This window comes from Drosophila simulans, chromosome 2R, assembly GCF_016746395.2.
Source record: "Drosophila simulans strain w501 chromosome 2R, Prin_Dsim_3.1, whole genome shotgun sequence".
Lineage (NCBI taxonomy): Eukaryota > Metazoa > Arthropoda > Insecta > Diptera > Drosophilidae > Drosophila > Drosophila simulans.
The window spans coordinates 4,736,883-4,759,306 of record NC_052521.2 but is presented as its reverse complement, the minus strand read 5'-3'; the positions used below and the strand labels follow the sequence as shown (position 1 = coordinate 4,759,306).

Genomic DNA, 22,424 nt, shown 5'->3' with positions numbered 1-22,424 from the left:
TAACTCAATTTTCCTAATGTTTGAAGATTAGTTGTGAGGTCACAGGCTTCAAATTGACTTTCGACAGCAATTTGATTGGAAAATGCTTTTGATTTTTAGAGCAACGAACTGTTTGTTACATGGATTCGGTATCTTCGGCTTGGGTTGGCGCTCTAGCTGCGGCCACACTATCACATTGTATCGATTCGGAGGGAGCTGAATTTTTGCACGTATTTGAAAGCGCAAAGATGCGAAACAAAGCGCAGGATATCGAATGAAAGAGCTCCTCCGAGACCAGGACTAGTTGCCTAACCAACATGGAAATACCCATTCAGGTAGCGGTGCGCATATTCCCGCATAGAGAGCTCAAGGACTTGTTGGGAAGCTTCGGCCCCGCAGAGCCCGAAAAGGATGCGCAGGCAGAGGATGAGGGGGCGGACTCCAAGGACTCCGCGGCTCAAGTTCCGGCGGCTGAGAAGGACAATCCGGCAGAGACGGACCCAAACGGGAATGCTGAGCAGGACAGTGCGACCGATTCGAATACAATTCCAGATGCCAATGGCAACGACAGTGGTCACAAGGATTACCCGGACTCCGCATATTGCGTTCAGGCTATTCCCATCAGCGCGTCGGCCCTGGGATTGCCCAGTGCCCTGCCAGGCGGAGATCCCATGGACAGCATTGCGGCCGGACTGATCCAAGTGGGTCCCCACACAGTTCCGGTCACCCACGCCCTGCCCAGCAGCAGCTCCCAGGAGCAAGTGTATCACCAGACGGTCTTTCCGCTCATCACCCTGTTCCTGGAAGGCTTCGACGCATCTGTAGTCACCTATGGACAGCGGGGCCAGGGCAAAAGCTACACGCTCTACGGAAACGTCCAGGACCCTACTCTGACGGATTCCACCGAAGGAGTCGTCCAACTTTGTGTCCGTGACATTTTCTCGCACATATCGTTGCACCCAGGTGGGTTTACTAAAAGGATCTTATAAGCATAGTTATCCAATTTCCACTTTCACTTTAAGAACGCACCTATGCCATCAACGTGGGATTCGTGGAAATTTGCGGAGGTGAAGTCTGTGACTTGTTGGGCATGGGAAACATACACTGCACCAACGTAGATGCCGTCCTCCACTGGCTGCAGGTGGGTCTGTCGGCCCGCCAATCGTTGCCGGCGCACACCCTGTTCACGCTTACCCTGGAGCAGCAGTGGGTGTCCAAGGAGGGGCTTTTGCAGCACCGCTTGTCCACGGCCAGTTTCTCGGATCTCTGCGGCACAGAGCGATGTGGCGACCAGCCACCTGGATGTCCTCGCGATGCTGGCCTGTGTATGCTGGAGCAGGTGATCAGCACTCTCACAGATCCAGGCCTCATGTACGGGGTTAATGGCAACATTCCGTACGGTCAGACTACGCTCACCACTCTCCTGAAGGACTCGTTCGGCGGACGGGCTCAGACGCTCGTGATCCTGTGCGTGTCACCGCTGGAAGAGCACTTGCCCGAAACTCTGGGCAACCTGCAGTTCGCCTTTAAGGTGCAGTGCGTACGTAATTTTGTAATTATGAACACCTACTCCGACGACAACACGATGATCGTTCAGCCGGCTGAGCCTGTGCCCGTATCCAATTCCTCTGCTGGACCTTTGGCACAGGCGGGACCAGGGGACAACTTTGGCCTACAATTCGCAGCGAGCCAATGGTCCAAACTAGTTACCAACGCCGAGGGGTTATTTTCCAAGTAAGTGTACACATTATTTCGGATGTGGGTCTTTTGACGACAAAGACATTTATAGGCTGATTGACTCCAAGCTGATTTCTGAAGTGGAGAAGGAGCAAATCGAGGAGTGGCTCTTCCTTAAGCAGGAGTGCGAGGAGTGTCTCAGCTCAACAGAGGCTATGCGTCAGCAAAAACAGTTGGTTCCCATTCTGGAGGCCGAGGAGCCCGAGGACTTGAACTCTGACGCAGCCAATTCGGAGTCGCCAAACTCCGACAACGAAAACGACACAGACAATGAGTCGCATCGGCCCGATCTGGACGACAAGATAGAAAGTCTAATGGAAGAGTTTCGCGACAAAACAGACGCTCTTATCCTTGAAAAACACGCAGAATATCTATCCAAGCATCCGAAGGCGGTTATGCAAAGCCAAGACCGCGAGAATGAGCCACAGCCGCCAGAAGAAAATGGCGATGATCGCAAAGTCAGCATCGGCAGTAAGTCTTTTGCCTTGAATAACCTTTTTTTATACAGTAACATTTTGGTTTCTTCCTCCAACAGGTCGCAGGAGAAGTGTTCAGCCAGGTGCTAGCTTAAGTACTGCAGAGCTCGCCATGCTTAATCGGGTAGCTTCCCAGCAGCCGCCTCCGCCCATCGATCCTGAGTCGGTCGTCGATCCTCTAGAAAGTTCTTCGGGCGAAGGACTTCGTCAGGCTGCTCTCGCAGCGGCCGCTGCCACAGCTCCAACTGAACAGCTGCAGAAAAAATTGCGCAAGCTGGTCGCCGAGATCGAGGGCAAGCAGCGACAGTTACGTGAAATCGAAGAGACAATCCAGGTAAAACAAAACATAATCGCCGAATTGGTCAAGAACAGCGATACACGCAGCCATGCAAAGCAAAAATTTCACAAGAAACGGGCCAAACTGGAGGCCGAGTGCGACAAGGCCAAGAAGCAGTTAGGTAAGGCGCTAGTTCAAGGCCGGGATCAGTCGGAGATTGAGCGATGGACCACGATAATCGGACATCTCGAGCGTCGACTAGAGGACCTGAGCTCCATGAAGCATATTGCGGGTGAGAGCGGACAGAAGGTAAAGAAGCTACAGCAATCGGTGGGCGAGTCGCGAAAGCAGGCCGATGATTTAGAGAAAAAGCTTCGAAAGGAGTGTAAGCTGCGCACCCAAATGGAGGCGGAGCTGGCCAAACTGCGAGAATCCCGGGAAACTGGCAAAGAGCTAGTGAAGGCGCAAGGCTCTCCCGAGCAGCAGGGCCGCCAGTTAAAGGCAGTGCAGGCTAGGATTACGCACCTTAATCACATTTTACGCGAGAAGTCCGATAACCTGGAGGAGCAGCCGGGACTAGAGCAGCAGGAGAGCTTGCGTCATGAGATCCGCAACTTGCGCGGCACTCGTGACTTGTTGTTGGAAGAGCGCTGTCATTTGGACCGCAAACTTAAGCGGGACAAGGTGCTGACGCAAAAGGAGGAGCGCAAGCTGCTCGAGTGCGATGAGGCCATCGAGGCCATAGATGCGGCCATAGAATTCAAGAACGAGATGATCACGGGCCACCGCTCCATCGACACGAGCGAGCGAATCCAGCGGGAGAAGGGAGAACAGATGCTGATGGCCCGCCTAAATCGTCTCTCAACGGAGGAGATGCGAACACTTCTGTACAAATACTTCACCAAGGTTATCGATTTGCGCGACTCCTCACGAAAGCTGGAGCTGCAGCTGGTGCAGTTGGAACGCGAGCGGGATGCCTGGGAGTGGAAGGAGCGCGTTCTGTCCAATGCCGTGCGCCAGGCTAGACTGGAGGGCGAACGAAATGCGGTGCTGCTGCAGCGCCAGCACGAAATGAAACTCACTTTGATGCTGCGTCACATGGCGGAGGAAACGTCGGCCAGCTCGGCCAGCTACGGAGAACGAGCTTTGGCCCCAGCCTGTGGCGCCTCGCCGGTGCAGGCCAGTAGTGATTTCGACTACGATCATTTCTACAAAGGTGGCGGCAATCCAAGCAAGGCACTGATCAAAGCGCCAAAGCCGATGCCCACCGGCTCGGCGCTAGACAAATACAAGGACAAAGAGCAACGCAGCGGGCGCAACATCTTTGCCAAGTTCCATGTGCTCACCAGGTACGCGTCAGCTGCTGCAGCCGGCAGCTCAGGCTCCACGGCCGAGGAATCCACGGCGCTGATTGAGTCAACCACCACGGCCACGGCAACCACTACGTCGACAACCACCACTGGAGCCGTAGGAAAAGTGAAGGAGAAGGCCCTGGTCAGCTTCAGGCCGGAGCAGCTGAAGCGACTGATGCCAGCGCCGACGGCCACGAAAGTGACGCGTCAGAAGAACAAGATAATTATCCAGGACGCAAGTCGTCGAAACTAAATACGAATTTAACCATTTCCAGGACGATATTATAAGGTTAAGCCAAATAGCCATATACAATTAATAGCCATGAGTTGAAGTCCAGCCACTTTAATAACTAAGGTGACAATATAAAAAAATGCTTAAAAATGTATAACAGCTAGATTACTCCCATATAAATGCATACAGTTTAATCAATAGTCCGACATGTATAACAGCTTGAATTTATTAGTTTACTGCTTGTCGTTTAAGTTATTGAAGTGGCTGGAGTTCGACATCTTTTTAAGTGTGAAGCAAGAGCTCAGATCCTGGCAACAAGAACTGAACAAGTCTCGTCCACAGTCATGACACAAATAGACTACAACACATGGTTCTCATTCTGGCTCTTTAGCTGGGGAGCATTTATTTTAGAAACCCTCACGCGTACATACACCTAGCATATGGAAGTAACTATCCTCATGAGATTCAACCGTAAAGACTTGACCTGCTACTTAAGATACTCGCAAGACAAACCGTACACAAAACTCGCTCAAAGTGTTGACCTAAGTCTCCGCACTGTTTAACTTGTACATAACAATAATTGTTAGGTAACCACTTAATTTTAATTGATTTTGTTAGTTTTAGCTTAGTTGTAAACACTATTGTGTCTTCCCTCGAATTTTAATTGACCTTACAACATACGCACTCCAAACCCAATAATACTCTATCAAAAGCATTTACTCTGTAAAACTTATAATACTCATTTTGCACCAACTACATTAAAATTCAATACTTATTGGTTGTGTATAACGTATTTTTTATTGTCCATTGATATAGATGCAGTTTGCACTGTACTTCGAGTAACTTAAATTGATATTAATGTATGTATGTTTCCTCAATTTCAACGTGTGAAAAATTATAAACACATTTGTAAGCATACATATTCCGCCAAATCGCTCGGCATGGCTTTGTGTGGATATTGTTGGTTAAGCAAATAAATATATACAAACTAAACTAATCAATCACAAAGTGTTTTATTTTATAAATAAAATTATTATCGACTAAAAAAGATACTTAAGTTCTACATTTGCAGCTGAAATCCAAGCAAACACAGTCCACAAGGCAACAGGTGAAAAATGTCCCAGAAATTTCCCAAACAATCGCCCCTTCGGAAACACACACACACGGAAAACGTAAAGAGAGGGGGTGAGAGAGAGAGAGAGAGAGCGCCGGTTTGAGCGGCGTATCTAAATCCGATGGCGAGTATCTGAGCATCCGATTCAGTCTTGTTTGGACCGTCGAGCAATCGAGAACCGGATTTCAGCGCTAGTCGGCGAATCGCGAGAGCGTGCGTGTATTTGTGTGTACGTGTGAGCGTTGTTTTGGGACACCGATACGGATACGGGTACGGATACACGGATATTCGGCAGCGGTACGCGTTTAGCAATCCGCCAACCGGTTGCAGCGGTGCTAGTGCACCTCCCTACAAAGAAGTGAATAATAGTATGCAAAGTATCTGAAAGATCAAGAGCAGAGCAAAGTATCTGTGTTTGTGTGTGCCGTGCTTTTGTGCGGAGTCGCCACCCCCGTGGATTAGTGGCACCCTGCTGCAAATAGCCCACCACTCTCACAAGTGTGTGTGTGTGTTAACAATTAATCGCATTTAAACAACAATTTGGCCAGCCGCAGTAGCAATAACGGTAAGAAAAGTCGGCGGTTCCGTTGGGAAATTTTCACCGTTGTCTGGCAACTTCTTTGTGCCCGTCGTGTATGTATAGGTTGGGTGCGGAAGTGTGCGTGAGTCCTGCCCACGCCCACCGAGTAGCGCTAGACTGCGAAATCAACTGCAGGATGCTGTAGATTGATATTATATCGGTTAGGTGATAAAAGTCTTTGGTCTTCCTATTGATTTTTCGCCAGACGTTAAGTTTTTCCAATTTGGGAATGCAAAAACGGTTACTTTATGCACCGTATCACATCACACACACTTGCAAAAGGGTGTGAAAATGTACGGCCATGAGGGAGGGAAAATTCATGTTTTACGACCCCCAAATAAGTTTAATAATACATTTGCGAATGTCATGTTTAGTACCTAGGTAGTTTCTATGTATTTCGTGATACTTTTTATTTATAAATCGACTTTTAGAGGAAATAATTGCAGTCCCTAAATTTTCAGCGAATTTTTTTCGGCGCATGCGCCCTTGGAACCGCAGAAAAGCAACTCTGCGATTACCGTTGTATTCGCTTGTGCGTCCATGCGTGTGTGCCAGTCAGTGTGTGTGTGTGTGTGTGCAACCTGTGCCTCCTGCCACCAGGTCCTTGGTCCTTTGTCCCCGTCAGGTAGTTTTCAGCTTTCCCTACTGAAAACGCCTCATTCTCAAGAACCTCTTAAAATTCCTCGCAGTTTCCATGTGGCACACATACGTCGTGATCCTTTCAGCGCACATATGTATGTGTGTGTGAGTCCTGATGTTAGTGTTGTTTCATCCCCTGCTTGTAAAATCTCTGAAATCCCGTGCAGCTGCCTTCGTCCTTTCCTTGCTGGTGTGTCTGAAGTTTCCACTATTTGATTTTGCAAGTGTTGCACTACCCTCCTCCTCCGCTTCCCTCTCCGTCTGCCGGCGATATACTTTTTATTTTCCTGCTTCTTTTTCTGGATTTTCGTCGGCTCGCCATCCTGTTGCTAGGCGGTTTTTCCCACCAGTTGGACTAGTGCCAATTTTCCATGTGACTCCCTGTTTTCAGAGCAATAAAAAAGTCAGTGAATTACCTATACACCTATGAAATTTCTGTAATATTATTGAACACGATTTTCGGCACTATTGATTAAATCTTTTAAGTTCTGTTTACACTGATAAGTTTTTTACAATAACTTAATATTTCAAAATATTTTTGTTTCACATTTAAGAATTAGAACTAATGAACTCCTTCCTGGGAGTCTGCCTATTGGTGTCTCCTTTTAAATGTACTGAATAGATCCTGGAAATTACCTATAATCGTTAATATGCATGTCTAAAAGTGCAAATGCTTCTGTTGAGCGAAGTGCTAAACGAGTTTTGGCAACCAATAAAATCAATAAATAAATCCAATAGTGTGCCATTTTATTCACCCATTTTTATAGATAAGTTCTAGGTTGTTTTAGTGATGGTTACTTCACCCACCACTAAACTAATTTATACACAGCACACTGGTGTTTAAACAAATTCCCTTTGGCCGCTCTCATCGATTTGATGAGAATGCACTCATCGGGTCGCTTGTGAAGGCAAATATTGATTTCCACTTGGGCAGCAACATGACACAGCGGAAAAGGTTAAAGTGAACAAAGGACCGAATAAATATTTCCTTTTGTTTCTACTGCCGCCGAGAGCACTTGAATCTCAATTAGGGCCGCAGTGCGGAAGCTCTGGGCGCGAATGGGTCACAGCAGCGGTTCTGGACAATGGATGTGTGTCCTCTGCCTCCGCCGACGACCCTGCACTGGGCCACTGCCCTCAGTGCCCACTGTGCCCCAACCGACCATTGCTGCGGCACCACCCTTCCTAAATTTATTGGCTCGTCACCCCAATTTAAAGTTACACATGCAGCCAGACGGGGCAACAAGAAGTATACGAAATGCGAGCATGAGTAATATTAAAATGCTTTTGATTCGTTGATTTTACCACGCGATTGACCAAACGGATCCGCTCACCGAGGGTTGTATCTCTTTATGTAGGTACATTGTATATGGTATAGATGTATCCGCACATATGTTGCCTATACGGATGCCTGGATCCGTTGACTGATTACCAGATGTTCTCCAAATTGCTTCAGTCGAGCATCAGTTGTCGGGATGGGAAGCGAACAATTTCTAAGCTGAAAGCTCAAGGAGAAATGTATTGATGAGTCATTAGCTCGCCAAATTTTGGACAAATTAATTTTCCAATTATATTTTATTAACTTATTTTTTAAAAGCAAGAAACCGAATTAATTTATTTATTTGCTTGGTTAGGAAAATGCACATGATTCTTAAAGAAATTTGTTTACTTTATTAACCATTTCAAGTTATGGAGGCATAAAGCTTGTACGTGATTCAATAATGATTTACAACCATTCCCATAAGTGGATAAATTTAATCGCCTTCGTCTGCTGGAACTTGCTAACGACATCTTAAATTCAATTTCGGTTTTTGATTAGCAAACACATTTCAAAACTAATTAATATATATAACTATTTTCCACTAATGTCAATCCTCTCTCTAATTCTCAACTTTTCTGGAATACTTAGTAGAGGCAGCTTAAGGGGATTTTTCGGTTAGTAAACTCGTGGTTGATGCCACACCCCTGCTGGAATATTTTGGCCACCCCCGAGCCTTTGAGGCAGCTGTTTCCCAGTCAAGCTGCTCAACTTGGAGACAGTTAACCCTCGCTGCAAGCGACAGCTAGTTCATTAGGCCAATTGAAAAGCTAACACGGGCACAGCGGACCCTCCACCAACCACCTACTTTATTATTCCAAAGGGGCATAGATCGCTCTATACGCCTGCGCAACCCCCTGAGCAAACAAACCCAAATCGTAGATAAGCCCTAGCTATCTAGCTGAATTATCCAACTTGAATTGAATGCGGAGTAAAAAACGAAATCTTCGTCGACAAATGAAGGAATCCACTTAAGAGTTAATTAAGCGTTAAGAAGCTGAGCAATTTGCTTTTCAATCTATTTCCATTGCACAAGAATGTGTATATGGAACAATTAGAGGCAAGCTCGTGGATTAAAGTAAGTCGCTGGCCATGTGGAGGAGCTGGATCTCTGGGGGCCGATGTCAAGTTGCAGACGTCGAGGGATCGGGGGACAAACAGACAGACAGAAATGTGGAATCGTGACTTCCTGCCTGTCATAAAGTGTTTTTTTTTCTCCTCCAAACTGCGGTGGTGGCGGCGGGGAAGGGGGGCGCGTGACATTTTATGGATAGCAGAAGGCGGAAAAACGAAAAGTAGTTGCCTCCTTCTTCTATCGCCATTTGTGGTTTAATTAATGACATCCATCCGCGGAACCCTCCTTCCACCGCCCACTGTTGCCTCTTTAGTGTGGTTCCCTCTATTTTTTATTCCATTTGCTAAACGCTTTTACAGGGCTTCTCTACTGGAAATTTGTTGGAGACACTTTTCGGGATAGACCTCAGAGTCAGCTAAGTGTTCTTTATTCGATTCGTGCTCCTATTGTTGCTCCATAAACAACACTATGACAGATACTTGGGAATTGAGAACTTTGCTTGAAGAGCCATAAACACAGCTATCAGAAGAATTAACCTCACAGTGTTGGAAAAGAATGAATGAATATATTATAGTGCTGAGGATTGCATTGTATTTAGGATTTTTCCATTAAAAATTCACCCAACTGCAGGTGTTTTAGGTAGTCATTAATGGTTAAAATGAGGGAACTCTATCTTACTGCAGAGGGTGGTTTGCCTAATCAAATTACTTCTACTTGAATAAACAAAGGGGGACATTTTGCAAAAGTTTTTCAACTCGCCATTTATAAGCACAAAATGAAGAGCCCCTATAAAAAAATATATAAACATAATATAATATAAAGTATTGAAACAATGCTTCTCCCCTTTTTCAGATAATTCGGACGTGCCAAGGGTGCTTTTCATTGGATTTTTGCGTAAAATCGATAGTCAGATAGACCCGCTCTCTACTGCCAACTTCACACAACCCGCTCAGCGGAAACACGGCATACGGAATGAATATGCCCAACGAACGCCTCAAGTGGCTAATGCTGTTCGCAGCTGTTGCCCTCATTGGTGAGTAATTGCACTTGGCCCAATACATTCGTGTTTAAGGCATACCGAACTGGTGAACTGTAGAATCCGGAAACTATAGAACTTTGATATTTATTGCTCTTACTCGGCCTTTTTAAAATTAACCTTACGAAAGCAAAGCGTTATAGTCGAGTGCCCCGACTATCAGGTACCTATTACTCATCTAGTACCACCTTATGCCTCCAGGCAGAGATGAAGCAATGCATTCGCTTTAGTCGAGTGTCACGACTATCAGATACCTATTAATCATATATTTACACTTTAAGTTATTATGCCTTCAGGCAGAGATGGAGCCAGCATATTATATGTATATGCACAAGCATTTCTGTACTGGAAAATACGAAATTTATCTTAAAGATATGTATGTATAAAGATTTGAAGCTTTGCGCACCTGTGGGTACTTATGTTAATTGAGTCTTAAAGAATTATACATATAATAGTATTGGATTGTAAAGAATTTGAACTGTCTGAAAGATATAAAAATTTCGTTTTAACTCCAAATAATTGCCAATTTGTCGTGGCATGGATGTTATTTAATTCAGATTCATTTTCAGTTTAATTTTACGCTTCTTATCTCTGTTGACACATGCGCCTCAACTTTTCACCCACTTTTCCCGCTGCCGCTTCTGTGGATTTCCCAAACGTTTCTGTGCATTTCTGATTCTGTTTTTCTTACATTTACTTTGGCTTTCGCTTTTTGTTTCATTGCGCTTGTCGGTTGCTTGCAGTTGGATATTGTGGATCGAGTGTGCGTCTGGACGGATACATTTGTATCTTTTTGTGTGGGGAGCAGATAAACGTGCGGTTCATTGCCTCTGCTGTCCGGAAAATGTTGTTTCGGGGTGGAGAGGGGACTTTGGAGGGGCTGTGCCACATCAGTGGGTCAGATTGGGAATTAGTCAGTCCGCCGAGTAGATGAGTAATTCCAGTTCTAGATAGACTGCGGACATAATTTCTTATGAATGGATTTTACTTTGCCCCATTATCGTAATAATTGATAAATTGTACATGCGAACTACTTGTTTTTTTATTATACAAACAATTATGATATTGGATCACGTAGGTTTCTCAAACACCAATACATTTCATACGTTCTCAGCCATTTTTATCTTTGTTATTCAAGTTACCTCTTATGTTAGCTTAAATGGAAATCAATTAGGAGGCCAGTATTCTTGACCCATCGCCAAATAAAGCATTCGTTTATATTACGAATTTATAGAGGGACTGCTTCCATTTATGTTATCAGTTTGCGAATGTGTATTTTGTTTATTCTTCGTGTATAACATCATAAAAAACGTGCTATAGAAATAAAGAGCAAACATATAAATAGATTAGGAATTACAGAAAATTTGCTCCGTCGATGAAGTCAGGAATAAGAATTACATTTTTAAATGGGAATCGCGTGATGGCAGACTTTGTTGGAATTTCGAATAAATAAACGCTAATGGAACGGAATATTTCAGCAAAAGCAAAAAGTAATAATACTATGTTTGAAATGAGCTAAGCAGATCTGCAGAGATGATATCGTAAATTAAAAGAACACATTATGCAAAGTGAGTACAGAAATATTCGCCCGTCGGAATGGAAAGATCTCAGAGATACAACTTTGAGTGAGCGTCTTACGTTGATTGTGCGGGTCATCATTCAATTGAAATTGATTAAAAACATTTTGCGCCAGTTTTTACTTTTGTTATTATTATATGTTTCGCTATTGTGGCGAATGTTGCATGTTGCATTAACATTTAAGGCCAGACTTAAACAATAAAGTGGATTTATTGTGCGGCCTACGTTATGGGAAAGTCGGAATGTGATGTTTATGTTGTTGTTCCTGTCTCCGCTGCATTTAATTCGCAATTTCATTGAATTCAATTGAAATTCAGCTCGCACACGACTACGGACACTGTAATGGAGCTTAAAGTTCACAAGTGGCCACAGTGGGTTCAAAACACTGCAGCCGAAAAGCAAAAAGTGAGCATGTAACACAAAGCAAATAAACAGGAAGCAGTCAATTTGTGTGCACATGTATGTGCGAATCAAATGGCACATATGGCATTATGGAATGGGCTGGCTATGCTTCCAAAGCATGCTTTTTGTCATTTTCTATTAAAAAAAAAGTGTGTTAAAAACTTATCTGATTGCTAGCTCTAATTAGAGCATAGTTCCATGCTTCTCGTTCGCTATTGAGTTATATATATAGAGCTTTTGTATATCTATTTCTCGCAGCTATTTCCCTAACTTGTACAAGTTATAATATCAGCTTGATAGGAGCATATTTTCACATGGGCTTACTTACTGCTGATAAGGGAAGCCACTTATCAACTGGGTCACAACTGCAATCGTCGAGATCTCTGCCTAAGAGATTTCGTAACCAATTAGAAGCACTGCATGCCACTCAAAGCACTCGTAAATATGACAGAGATCATCCGGGAGATCACTGAACCAGGGCCTGTTCTAGGAGAAACTATTTCCGTTCCTACACAAAGCCAAATGGTGAAGAATGGAAGAAAGGAGCCGAAATGTGGGGATGGAGTGGGGCTGTCCAAGATGGGAAATGCATTCCGTAATTACAGATGATTGATGTGCCCCTCCTGACACTTTCTGCGCCCTCTTCGCAGTATGTGTTATGATACCTCGACGATTGAGGCACATCACACGCGTGGTTTGTTGAAGCAACTCCAAGGGGATGCCCATCGCCTCCCCATTCCATCCATACAAATAGAGCTCTAGGCATATCTTTCGATATCCCTTGCTTCAAGATCACTCTTTTTTCTGAGTGCAAGCAACTTTTCCTTGCCAGAGGAAGAGCAGCAACTGCAGACGGTTCAATACTTAATGGCCTCTCGCCCGACTGACTTATTATTACATGCATCGCAGTGGAATGCGACTTGTGGCAGGAGAAAGGGGAAAGCATTCTATTTGCTTGTGACGTCACGATGCGGTTTGCTGCTTTATGAGCCGTTGCAGCCTATTTTTTACCCATTCGCAATAGTTCAAAGCCGTTTGTCAACCCGAATGGGCAATAATGGGGATTGCAGAATGGCGGATCAGAAACTGCGAGCCAGTGTTCGATAATTGCGTAAATAATTGCCTGATAACGATGCTGAAAGTTGGCAGCAATGCGGAGCTAAATGCATGTCAGAAGAATCTAGGCGGGCTCACTTTTCGAAAACGCTTAACAAATCCAGCGAGAAGTCGCGACATCTCGGGGCATCAAAGCGTTTGTTGGCCCATTAAAAGCATTTGTCATATATTCGAGCTCATTGAGTGCTCCCCCAGAAGTTGAGAAACTTTCGGATTCATGTGCATGTGTAAAAAGTATTAAGTTAACTCAAAATATTTTAAAAGCTGCAGCCAGCGAAAGAATTCGTGGGGCCCGCCAGAATTTATTTTAAGATACAATTTTAAGTGGGTGTAGCGTAAATGCCGCTCTTAGCGAGACTTTTAAAACTTCGGCCATAAAGTTTTCCTTTTCAACCCCGTCGGCTGGTGGAAAACCCAAAGGTCTGCTGTCTGCTGGCTCTCTTCCTCTGGCGCTGACACCCCTAATTCGCGGTGGAGAGAATAAGTTGTGAAAAATGAGAAATGTTTGTTTAGTTTGCCAGCGAAGATTTGCTCCCAATGCTTGACACGGCACACGCTTTTCATTTGCCCGGCAAGAGAGAAAAGTGCCACCCACCCCCAGGTTCTCCTCGAACAGCTGTAATGACGAAGGGCCACGTTGGCGGCACGCATTTCCACCTCCTCCATGACAAACAGTGTCCTACCCTCTGGAAAATTATTATACTTATTTACGTCTCCCTGCCTGACAAGCTGAATTCGAGCGACGCGCCGTTGCCGCACTTCACTCGGCGACTCCTGCCCGTGGGATTCCCCCTGCAGCGCCCCCCTGGCGACGAGTTAGTCGGTCAAGAAGGGCGTCGTGGGTGGAAGGAAGGAAGGGTTGTGCACATGTGGTTGCCATTTTGCACTATGCAACCCAAGGGTATAAATATAATATTCTGTTGCCACAAATATTCGTAAATTTCCTCTTTATTTCGACTCTTTGGATCACTCAAAAATAAACTGTATGTTATGGGGATACACTTAATTTAACTCAAACTCGTAGATTGCTTCGAGTTCCTCAAGTCACACAGTGGCTAAGAATTTAGTTTCGGCACATAAGACACCATAAATTGTGTGGCGTTAAATGAAAAGAAATCTCTTATGCGGAAAGATACGAACCGAAGATATCTCAAAAATCAAATTCTGGAGTGCGAGCGACGAGGGGTAGGGGATTACCATCGTTTTGGCGCCCCCTAAAATGGAACGAAATCAAGTCGTCATAATAATTTGTAAAATATGTTCGTGGCCCCACCCATCCACCCGTCCACCAATCCCAGTTCCAGTCCAACAGCCTCGGCGATCTGACACTTATCGGCACACATCATCTATGGATGTGATCGCGCACGTCCAGGCATTTCGAAGGCGGGATTTGATTGGAGGCCCCATACACCTTCCCCATGTCTGCTGAGTCACGTTTTTTTTTTGGGGCTGCCGAGTCTCAACCCATTTGTATCATTCCATCTCCATAATCTGCATGCGACAAAAAGTGTTTAAACCTAAATTGTAGATACATGCATGTATATACGTACTTTTCAACAGTCTTTTACTGTGTAGCTCGAAGTCTTAATTAATGCACACGAGACGATGACGACTCAACTCGAATTTATATGCAAAACACGTATGCAGTTGGTCTTCCCTTTGTCAGGGGTACATAATGTGTGTATATATTTTTTGAACGCTTCTGTCGTTCAAGTTGTCTTTATCTGACCATAGGAAGTTTGCAAACAGTGGTATTTAAAGATAGGAAACGTAGATATAATAGATTTCTAAAATGGATCTCAATAGTCGTAGATTATTTAGATTTGAACTTTTACTTTTACACCTGTATGAAACTATTGCATATTTTCTCATTCGCATTGTACGGCTCTTTTTCTTGATGACACTTCTGTATCTTTGAGATAAATTCCTATACTTACTGCAAATGATGCACGTGTACGCTCTGCTTTACTTTTCTCTTCTTTTTATTAATGTTTTGCAACGCTTTCAATTAGACAACAAATCCACCCCCAAGTTCTCCCTTCTCTGCTACTCTCTTTCTCGGCTCCATTGTGCAGCCCCTGATGACAGACTCTCCCTCTCAGAAGACAGTGGTATTTGAGCTGAGATTGTTTCTATAAAATTGAAATTACATATTATTATATTTATACAATTATATTTATAAAACTATGTGTTATTATTACATATTGAGACCAAGTGTGAACAAGTAAAAAGTACTAGTAACTTACTACTAAGTTAGAAATGTTTTGAAATAAAATATATCATATTATTCCACCTCGGTGCGATTCGTCACTACGCGGGCATTCTCATTGATATTTTATTTGAAGCGCTATTTTCGGTTGCTCAAAGGAATTTTTGCATTGACTTAAGGAAGCAACGAATCTATATATTAAATCTAATTGCTTAAAGTATTAGAATAAAATGTTTTGTTGTCATAACGACAACCTTAACCCACTGTGGCCTGGCATCTAGTGCCACTGGAATCAGCCGCATCATCATCACTCCCGGCCCTCCGTCTGGCCCTGAAGTGTGTCCATACTCCGCGTGGTCTGCTCCAGTTCGTCCCACTTCTGCCTCCTGTCGACTTAACGGCGTTTTCCTCCGCTCCCGGTTTTCGCACCTGGCTGCGGTTTCACTGCTCCCTAGCCTCCGGTGTTCCCGTTGTCAGCTTCTGTCGAGTGCGGCGTTTCGTCACCGTGACTCCCTGTCATCTTTTGAGTGCCTGCGAGGTGGACGGGTGAGTTGCGGGCAGCTTGCGGTCTCGGACCTTTCCACGGGTGACTTGCACTTGCCGGCAGTTGGAGGCGTCTATTCAGCCAGAAAGATACCTGTTAGAATCGCGTGGGCAGTGCGTCTGCACTTAAGTGTGTCACGCATTACACAATTAGTTGGTTTCTGTGCACTGGAAAATTAGTTACATTTGAAACGAGACTGAACACGGTTGCTTCATATAACATTAATTAACACTGGTATGTTTAGTAGACCTACATTTTAATCGATTTTCCCCTGTGTAGCTGAATTGTATTTTCATTAATATGTCCACACCAGTAGTAGGTAATGTTTTGTATACTGTGACTGATCGTGAGCAGTGTGTGTGTGGGGTAAATGCCGTGCGATTCGCATGAATGAGTGGGTAACGCTGGCATTGAGACACCGATAGCGATACCTGTTCTCCCAATCCCGCTGTACTCCTCCGCCGAACAGCTGTCGAACTGGTTTCTGCGCTCCCGAGCAGATGTTTCTGTCTTTTACCGGTCGGAATCGCGGTGAAAAAGATTCGAGATTCATTGGGTTTTTGGAAGGGGTATACTACATTCGATTGGGGTGGGAGGCATCCATCCATCCTGGGCAGTTCCTTTCAGTTCCATTCCTGACCTCGATGACAAGAGTGCGTGATGTGAACGCATTTCGATGGGCGGGGCATGCGTGTGTGCCTATTGAACTTTTAGGCCCTTTGTTTTTGTTTAGCCGGATGTTATTAGCTTCCAATTTCCTAGCTTAAGGGGTGTTATGGGTTTTGGAAATAAGTTAATTAGGTGGGCTGTGGTCCTTAGATGTCGAAGAAATACATATCGATAATAATACGTATGTTTTTAATGCGTGTGAAATATACGCAGCTTAGTAATTGTTTGCACCTCTCGAAGTGCGTGTTTCTATCTTTATTTCTATATTTCTGAGGCACTCCTCTACCTGAAGTTCATTATTAGTTTTACCAGTTGATTTTCTTACTAGTTAAATACGATATAAATTCGAGCACCTCACGCTGAGTCACTCGCCCTCTTAAACTTGATAAAGTGACCTTAGATTCACCATTATCTTCATCTTCGCGGCAGAATTATCATCGCATTTTGCAAATTGCCAGCTTGAGTGGAAAATTGCGAGGCGAAAAACTTAACGAATTCAGCACACAAAAATTCAAGTGCTTGATTAGCTTGAGTTTTGCCGCCGTTGACATCGCAGTTCTGCTTTTGCCACCAAATGCTTTTGCTTATGATTTGCCTTATTTTACTTTTTTACTTTACTTTTTTTTTTTTGCTCTTTAAAGCCGGCTTCCTAACCGGTTTCGTTCTGCGTGTTTTTGTTCGCAGAGCTTTGGGCTTGGAAGCGAAAAAAGGTAAAATAAAAAACACCTGCTACTTTTTCTGCAGTTCGAAACAAAACTAAAACTGGGAGCAGGTGTAACTTAAATGAGAACATTATATAAAATCAAATCCAAGAAGTGGAGTATTGGATATGAGACATAAAGGATGCAGTTTCCGGAATTTTAGTATCTCCTTTTAAATGATTTCAGTTCTGCTCAACAGTTGCAATATTTAATTTGCTCTGCGTGTTTCTTATTTCCTTTCCCTATACTACCCACTGTTTTTGATGTTTTTTTTCGCACAATCCATCCAAGATTTTACGATCTGTATTCCGAATGGCCACCATATGCTGGAAAATATATATAAATATTTATGTAATTTTGAGTGTTTGCCGATACAGTCTGTTCTGCAATTATAGTTCAGCTTGCATTTAAAATATATATTGTATTTCTATTATTATTTATTAGGAAATATTTAGTCAAAAATGTGGTTCATATTTTATTTAAAAGTGAGGTTCAAACTTTTACTTTAGGGATAAAAGTATATACACACAATAATTTTTTTTAACAAATGCATTCAAATGACACTTACTAACATGCTTGCACTGTATACAAAATTTGTATTGTTCGGAAGGAAATTAAGTATAATTAAATAAGAAAGCAACGTTTCCGGAGTGGCTTCCTTATTTTCCACTTAACTGAAATCTTAAATGATATTAATTGATTTAGTTATTCCGTTTACAACACTTAGATACTGCGATAGTAATCTATTCGAATTTTCAGTTGTTCATTACAATCACATTATTCAATTAACAATTAATAAACAATATTATGTTTCAATTTCATACGATTTTTATTGGTTTCAGTTTACTTAAAAACTGAACTATAATTATTCTATGCCTTTGAGCATTCTTATATAAATGGATGTAAATAATTAGAGCTAATTGGAATATCTCTAGTTATAGGAAATGTTTTTCCGCATTCTAAACATATATTCTTCAGTTGATATATGGGTTCTTAAGTTGAACGAAGCATACAAATTACTTGCAGAGAAGTAGCTAAGCCTACAATAGCTTTTGCCGTAGGCAAATTGCATCCATACGCACCGAGAATTGCATCCGAACAATATTTATGGGGAAGGGGCGTTGGGTGGGCGTGTCACCACAGAGAAATTTGTCAACACCTTGTGGTAATAGGAAATGGAGGATGGGGGAAATTCCGAGCGCCATGACGATGCATACACGAGGTCTGGAATCGTTTGCCAATGCAAAGTGACGGCATCAACAAATGAAACCCAGTGGGGGAGTGGGTGGAGTCTGCAAAGTGTCAACGAACGATTTTCAGCCTGCTGGTCTTTTGTTTGTCCTCAGGGGCGATGGGTGGAACTGGAGGTGGAACTGTGGCTGGTTTGGCAGAGAAGCTATGGAATGGAACACAGCTTTTGTTGGCCGTGCAGCGCCGAGGAGTCACTGATCCATGGCCCTCAATTGTCAAACAGCCATGGATGGAACAATAGCCACACTGTTGACATGAATATGAGAATGCACTTCCGCTGCGGAAGTTCTGACCATAGAGCGTAGGCCAGTGTTTGTTGATCAAATGCAGGGATGGCTGACAACTACATCAAATTAGAAATATATGTAGAAATACAAATAGATTTAGAGATATCACTGCGGACCACAATCCACGTAGTGACGAAGAACACTAGCTTAAATCTACTTTATTAGTTCAAATCTAAACATTTTACAAAATAGTACATATATTTACTTATTGGTCGCTTTGCTCTTTGTTACATTTTAGCTTGTGGTAGTCAGACCCTGGCTGCCAATCCCCCAGATGCCGACCAAAAAGGACCCGTCTTCCTCAAGGAGCCCACCAACCGCATTGACTTCTCCAACTCCACGGGTGCAGAGATCGAGTGCAAGGCCAGCGGCAACCCCATGCCCGAGATTATTTGGATCAGGAGCGACGGTACCGCCGTGGGTGATGTGCCCGGATTGCGTCAGATCTCATCCGACGGCAAGCTGGTCTTCCCCCCATTCCGCGCCGAGGACTACCGCCAGGAGGTCCATGCCCAGGTGTACGCCTGCCTGGCCCGCAACCAGTTCGGATCCATCATCTCCCGGGACGTCCATGTGCGAGCCGGTAAGTTGTCAGGGTTCTGAGGTAAACCAGGGGCAGTGCAAAGTGAATGTTGGTCGGGATATATCCCAGTTATAAGCACAATAAGTCGATGTTTTCACTGGTGTTCATAAAAAAGTTATTGACAAAGAAAGTAATTCTTGAAGAATATCTTTAATGTTTCAAAAAATATTATATATTAATATATAAAATATTACAAATATTGTCTGATTTACATCTTTTAATTAAATTTGGAGTGTAGATATAACAGATGTTTAATACAAATTTGCTATCAACAATACGAGTTGCAAATGCTGCGAGTTAAAATAACTAATTATTTTAAAGTCGGTAGAAAGTGAAATGTAGTAATCAGAAAATTACATTTAAATATAATTTTAAATTCATTTAAATTCATGAATTAGGAAACCAACAGGTGACTTTGCACTGCCCTGAGTTTACCTTTCTTTTTACAGGTTCACCCAAATGAAGACCCATCTGCGTTGGTTTCGTATCTCCACTACTTGGCACTTTGATAGCTAAAAGTTGCCGCTTGCCTTTGCGTGCCGCCAAGTCGCTCTCTGCAGTCTTTAACCCCTTGTGTTTGACTTATTGTTGCACCGGCTGCGGCAATTAAAACCGAGTTTTCACGGGATTTCCATCGAATGCTCTGCGAATTGCCAAAGTTTTCCGCACGCTTTCATTTTCACACATTTCTTAGTCGAACTCTGCAACGTTTAGGGGAGTTTAATGCAAGTTGGCATTTCAGTTTAATCGGTTCGTTTTCGCTGCTTCACTTCCTGTTGCAATGTTTTGTCGGCAACTGTACCTGTCATGCCCGTGCATGTCTGTTCAGCAACCTTTAACACCTCCTCTGGAAGATGTGGCAGCTGCGACGACGACGATGATGAAGAAGATGATGAAACTGTCAGTCTATTTAGCGCACACCGTGGGGCTGACGGGTTGCCAGCTGATCGAGTTATGGACCAGACCCAACTCCCCTGGATATCAGTCACTTCCGCTTCCATGGAGCCATCCCTAAATGGGCCAGACTTGAGCACATTTTAGCTAATTATGACGGAGCCATGCCACCCGCTTACTCATCGCCGGCTGACGTGTTCCCTGGCAATTAGCCAGCACACCTATCCCAGCCACCACCTCAGCTCACCTCCCGACCTATGCGCCCCCCGTTCCAGAAGCCTGACATCATTATTGTCGTTTGCTTTCGCTTGCTATTAACCGGAGGAATTTATCATTTTATAGTATGCTTATGTGTGAATAAGGCGCAGACGAGGAAAACATTCTGCCCGGCCGGCCCGCAGCTAGTTGGCCGAAATGAGTTATGGTCTACACCCTGAACACGGGCTGGCGTAAAGAATATTTTGGTTAATTGAAATTAACTTTTGCCTGTCAAGCAGCGGCGCGATGATAGTTTCGGGGTTTTTCGTTTAATGAATTTCCGACCAGAAGGTCGTATACAAAGCCAGATTTTTCCAGGAACTCAGCTCCTAAGCACTTTCAAGGTTGTGAGAATGTTTTGGACATAGTAGGTAATAATCGGCCTTTTCCCAGTTGTTGCCCAGTACTACGAGGCGGATGTTAACAAGGAGCACGTTATAAGAGGCAACTCGGCGGTCATCAAGTGTCTGATTCCATCGTTCGTGGCCGATTTCGTCGAAGTGGTGTCCTGGCACACCGATGAGGAGGAGAACTACTTCCCGGGCGCGGAATACGGTGCGATCCGAGCTGCAGATGCAGATAGGATACATGAGTAGTTTTGCTCTACTAAAAGCATGCTGGGGTCGCGATTCCGCTAGTTTCACAGAAAATCCCTGCATTCCATAATTCATTCATTCCTTATTTTAATCTGAATCTCACCACTATTATCGTTTCTCCTACCTGTTTAGTCGTTTCCCAACACTACGAAGAAGATATACACAAGGCATTTGTCATCCGCGGCAATTCCGCCATATTGAAATGCGATATACCGTCGTTTGTAGCCGATTTCGTGAATGTTATATCCTGGCATAGTGACGAGCAAGAGAATTTCTATCCAGGCACTGAATATGGTGTGTGACTAGAAGAACTGTCTCTGTTTGTGAGCTTTTAGAAAAATAGCACTACCTTAACCACTACTGTACAACACTGCAAAAAAGCCAAACTCACAGAAACACTTGTGCACAGTGCAAGGGCAGTTAACGGGAAAACTTGCAACACTAATTACCAAATCCTGTAAAATATACAACACACCGAACTCAAAGAATAACTTATTAACCAACACTGGCTAGGCAGAAACCAGTTGAGAATCCTTCGCTCCCTCGTCGTAGCTTTCACAATTCGTCAGAGTTTCGTTTTCAGTTCTACCCGAATTTGATTTCCTTTCGGTTTTATTACGTAAACGCATTTATTTGATTGCTGTCATTGCTGTTTTAGTCGTTGCCCAATACTACGACACCGATGTAAATAAGGCCTATGTTATACGCGGCAATGCGGCGGTACTGAAATGCGAAATCCCCTCCTTTGTGGCCGATTTTGTGAGCGTTGTCTCCTGGCACACCGATCAGAACGAGGACTTTCTGCCAGGCAGCGAATACGGTTTGTTGGCCAACTTTTTGATTACATTTTGGGCTAGCTATACATAGGGTTTGTACAGTTGCGTGCCACCTAAGAATTATGGATAAGTACCTAACCATTTTCCCTCCTGCATCTATTATGTTTACTTTTATGCGTTTATCTTCGCTATCTCGGGTGACTGCGTGTTGATGAGCCATGTTATCAAAACCATTATTAACCTCTTGCCCGGAGATTTTCTCAGGGAAGCGCGGAGCTCGCGAGCTGATTGCGCTTAGGGTCCCATTAAGTGCACTCCGCGATATTGTCTGCACTGTTAGAAGACACTCTCGTTTCAATTAGCTAGCTTCACATTTTCACACGCCCGCCGCACGCAAGGCTTGGACTTAAACTTGGGTTCTGTAGGCGCCCCATTCCCCATCTTTCCCTCCGTACCATCGCATCATTATGTAATCAGTGGCTATGTGAACTCACCTCCAGTTGTGCAGCAGTTCTACGAATCGGAGGTCAACAACGAGTACGTCATAAGAGGCAATGCAGCGGTGCTGAAGTGCTCGATTCCATCCTTCGTTGCGGACTTTGTGCAGGTCGTATCCTGGCAGGACGAAGAGGGTCAGCTCTACGGCTCGCTAGGCGATCAACAGGGAACGGGTACACATGCACCATAGCGAAACTTAATGGTTATGTAGGATAATCCAGAGCCCATCCCGCACCCACCCCACTTC

General features: G+C 44.0%; 2 protein-coding genes across 51 annotated transcripts in view; both read left to right on the top strand.

The window, feature by feature from the left end:
• Positions 1 to 22: 22 nt before the first annotated feature.
• LOC6733351 (kinesin-like protein costa) lies at positions 23 to 5,054 on the top strand. The gene is made up of 4 exons (XM_016167361.3): positions 23 to 942; positions 1,002 to 1,713; positions 1,769 to 2,187; positions 2,252 to 5,054. Exons 1-4 carry the CDS (start codon positions 297 to 299, stop codon positions 4,072 to 4,074), a joined length of 3,600 nt encoding a protein of 1,199 aa, XP_016026264.1. The 5' UTR covers positions 23 to 296; the 3' UTR covers positions 4,075 to 5,054.
• Positions 5,055 to 5,276: 222 nt separating this feature from the next.
• The window catches only part of LOC6733350 (Down syndrome cell adhesion molecule-like protein Dscam2), a 62,373-nt gene continuing 45,225 nt past the window's right edge, over positions 5,277 to 22,424 (top strand). For 42 of the 50 annotated variants that reach the window (XM_039292254.2, XM_039292209.2, XM_039292258.2 and 39 more), the window contains exons 1-3: positions 5,277 to 5,732; positions 9,632 to 9,812; positions 18,811 to 19,155. In XM_039292254.2, coding sequence (XP_039148188.1) covers positions 9,752 to 9,812; positions 18,811 to 19,155 — 406 coding nt within the window. In that variant the 5' untranslated portion in view covers positions 5,277 to 5,732; positions 9,632 to 9,751. Of the gene's footprint in view, positions 5,733 to 9,631; positions 9,813 to 18,810; positions 19,156 to 20,700; positions 20,863 to 21,035; positions 21,198 to 21,561; positions 21,724 to 22,179; positions 22,351 to 22,424 lie in introns of all 50 variants that reach the window. The other 8 variants (XM_044922714.1, XM_039292259.2, XM_044922715.1 and 5 more) reach the window with 4 other exon arrangements.

Bases quoted from the DNA above. Each gene is read 5' to 3' on its own strand.
- LOC6733351 (XM_016167361.3), top strand. From the start codon at position 297: ATGGAAATACCCATTCAGGTAGCGGTGCGCATATTCCCGCATAGAGAG. The intron at 943-1,001 runs GTGGGTTTACTA...TTTCACTTTAAG, and splicing joins GCACATATCGTTGCACCCAG to AACGCACCTATGCCATCAAC. The intron at 2,188-2,251 runs GTAAGTCTTTTG...TTCCTCCAACAG, and splicing joins TCGCAAAGTCAGCATCGGCA to GTCGCAGGAGAAGTGTTCAG.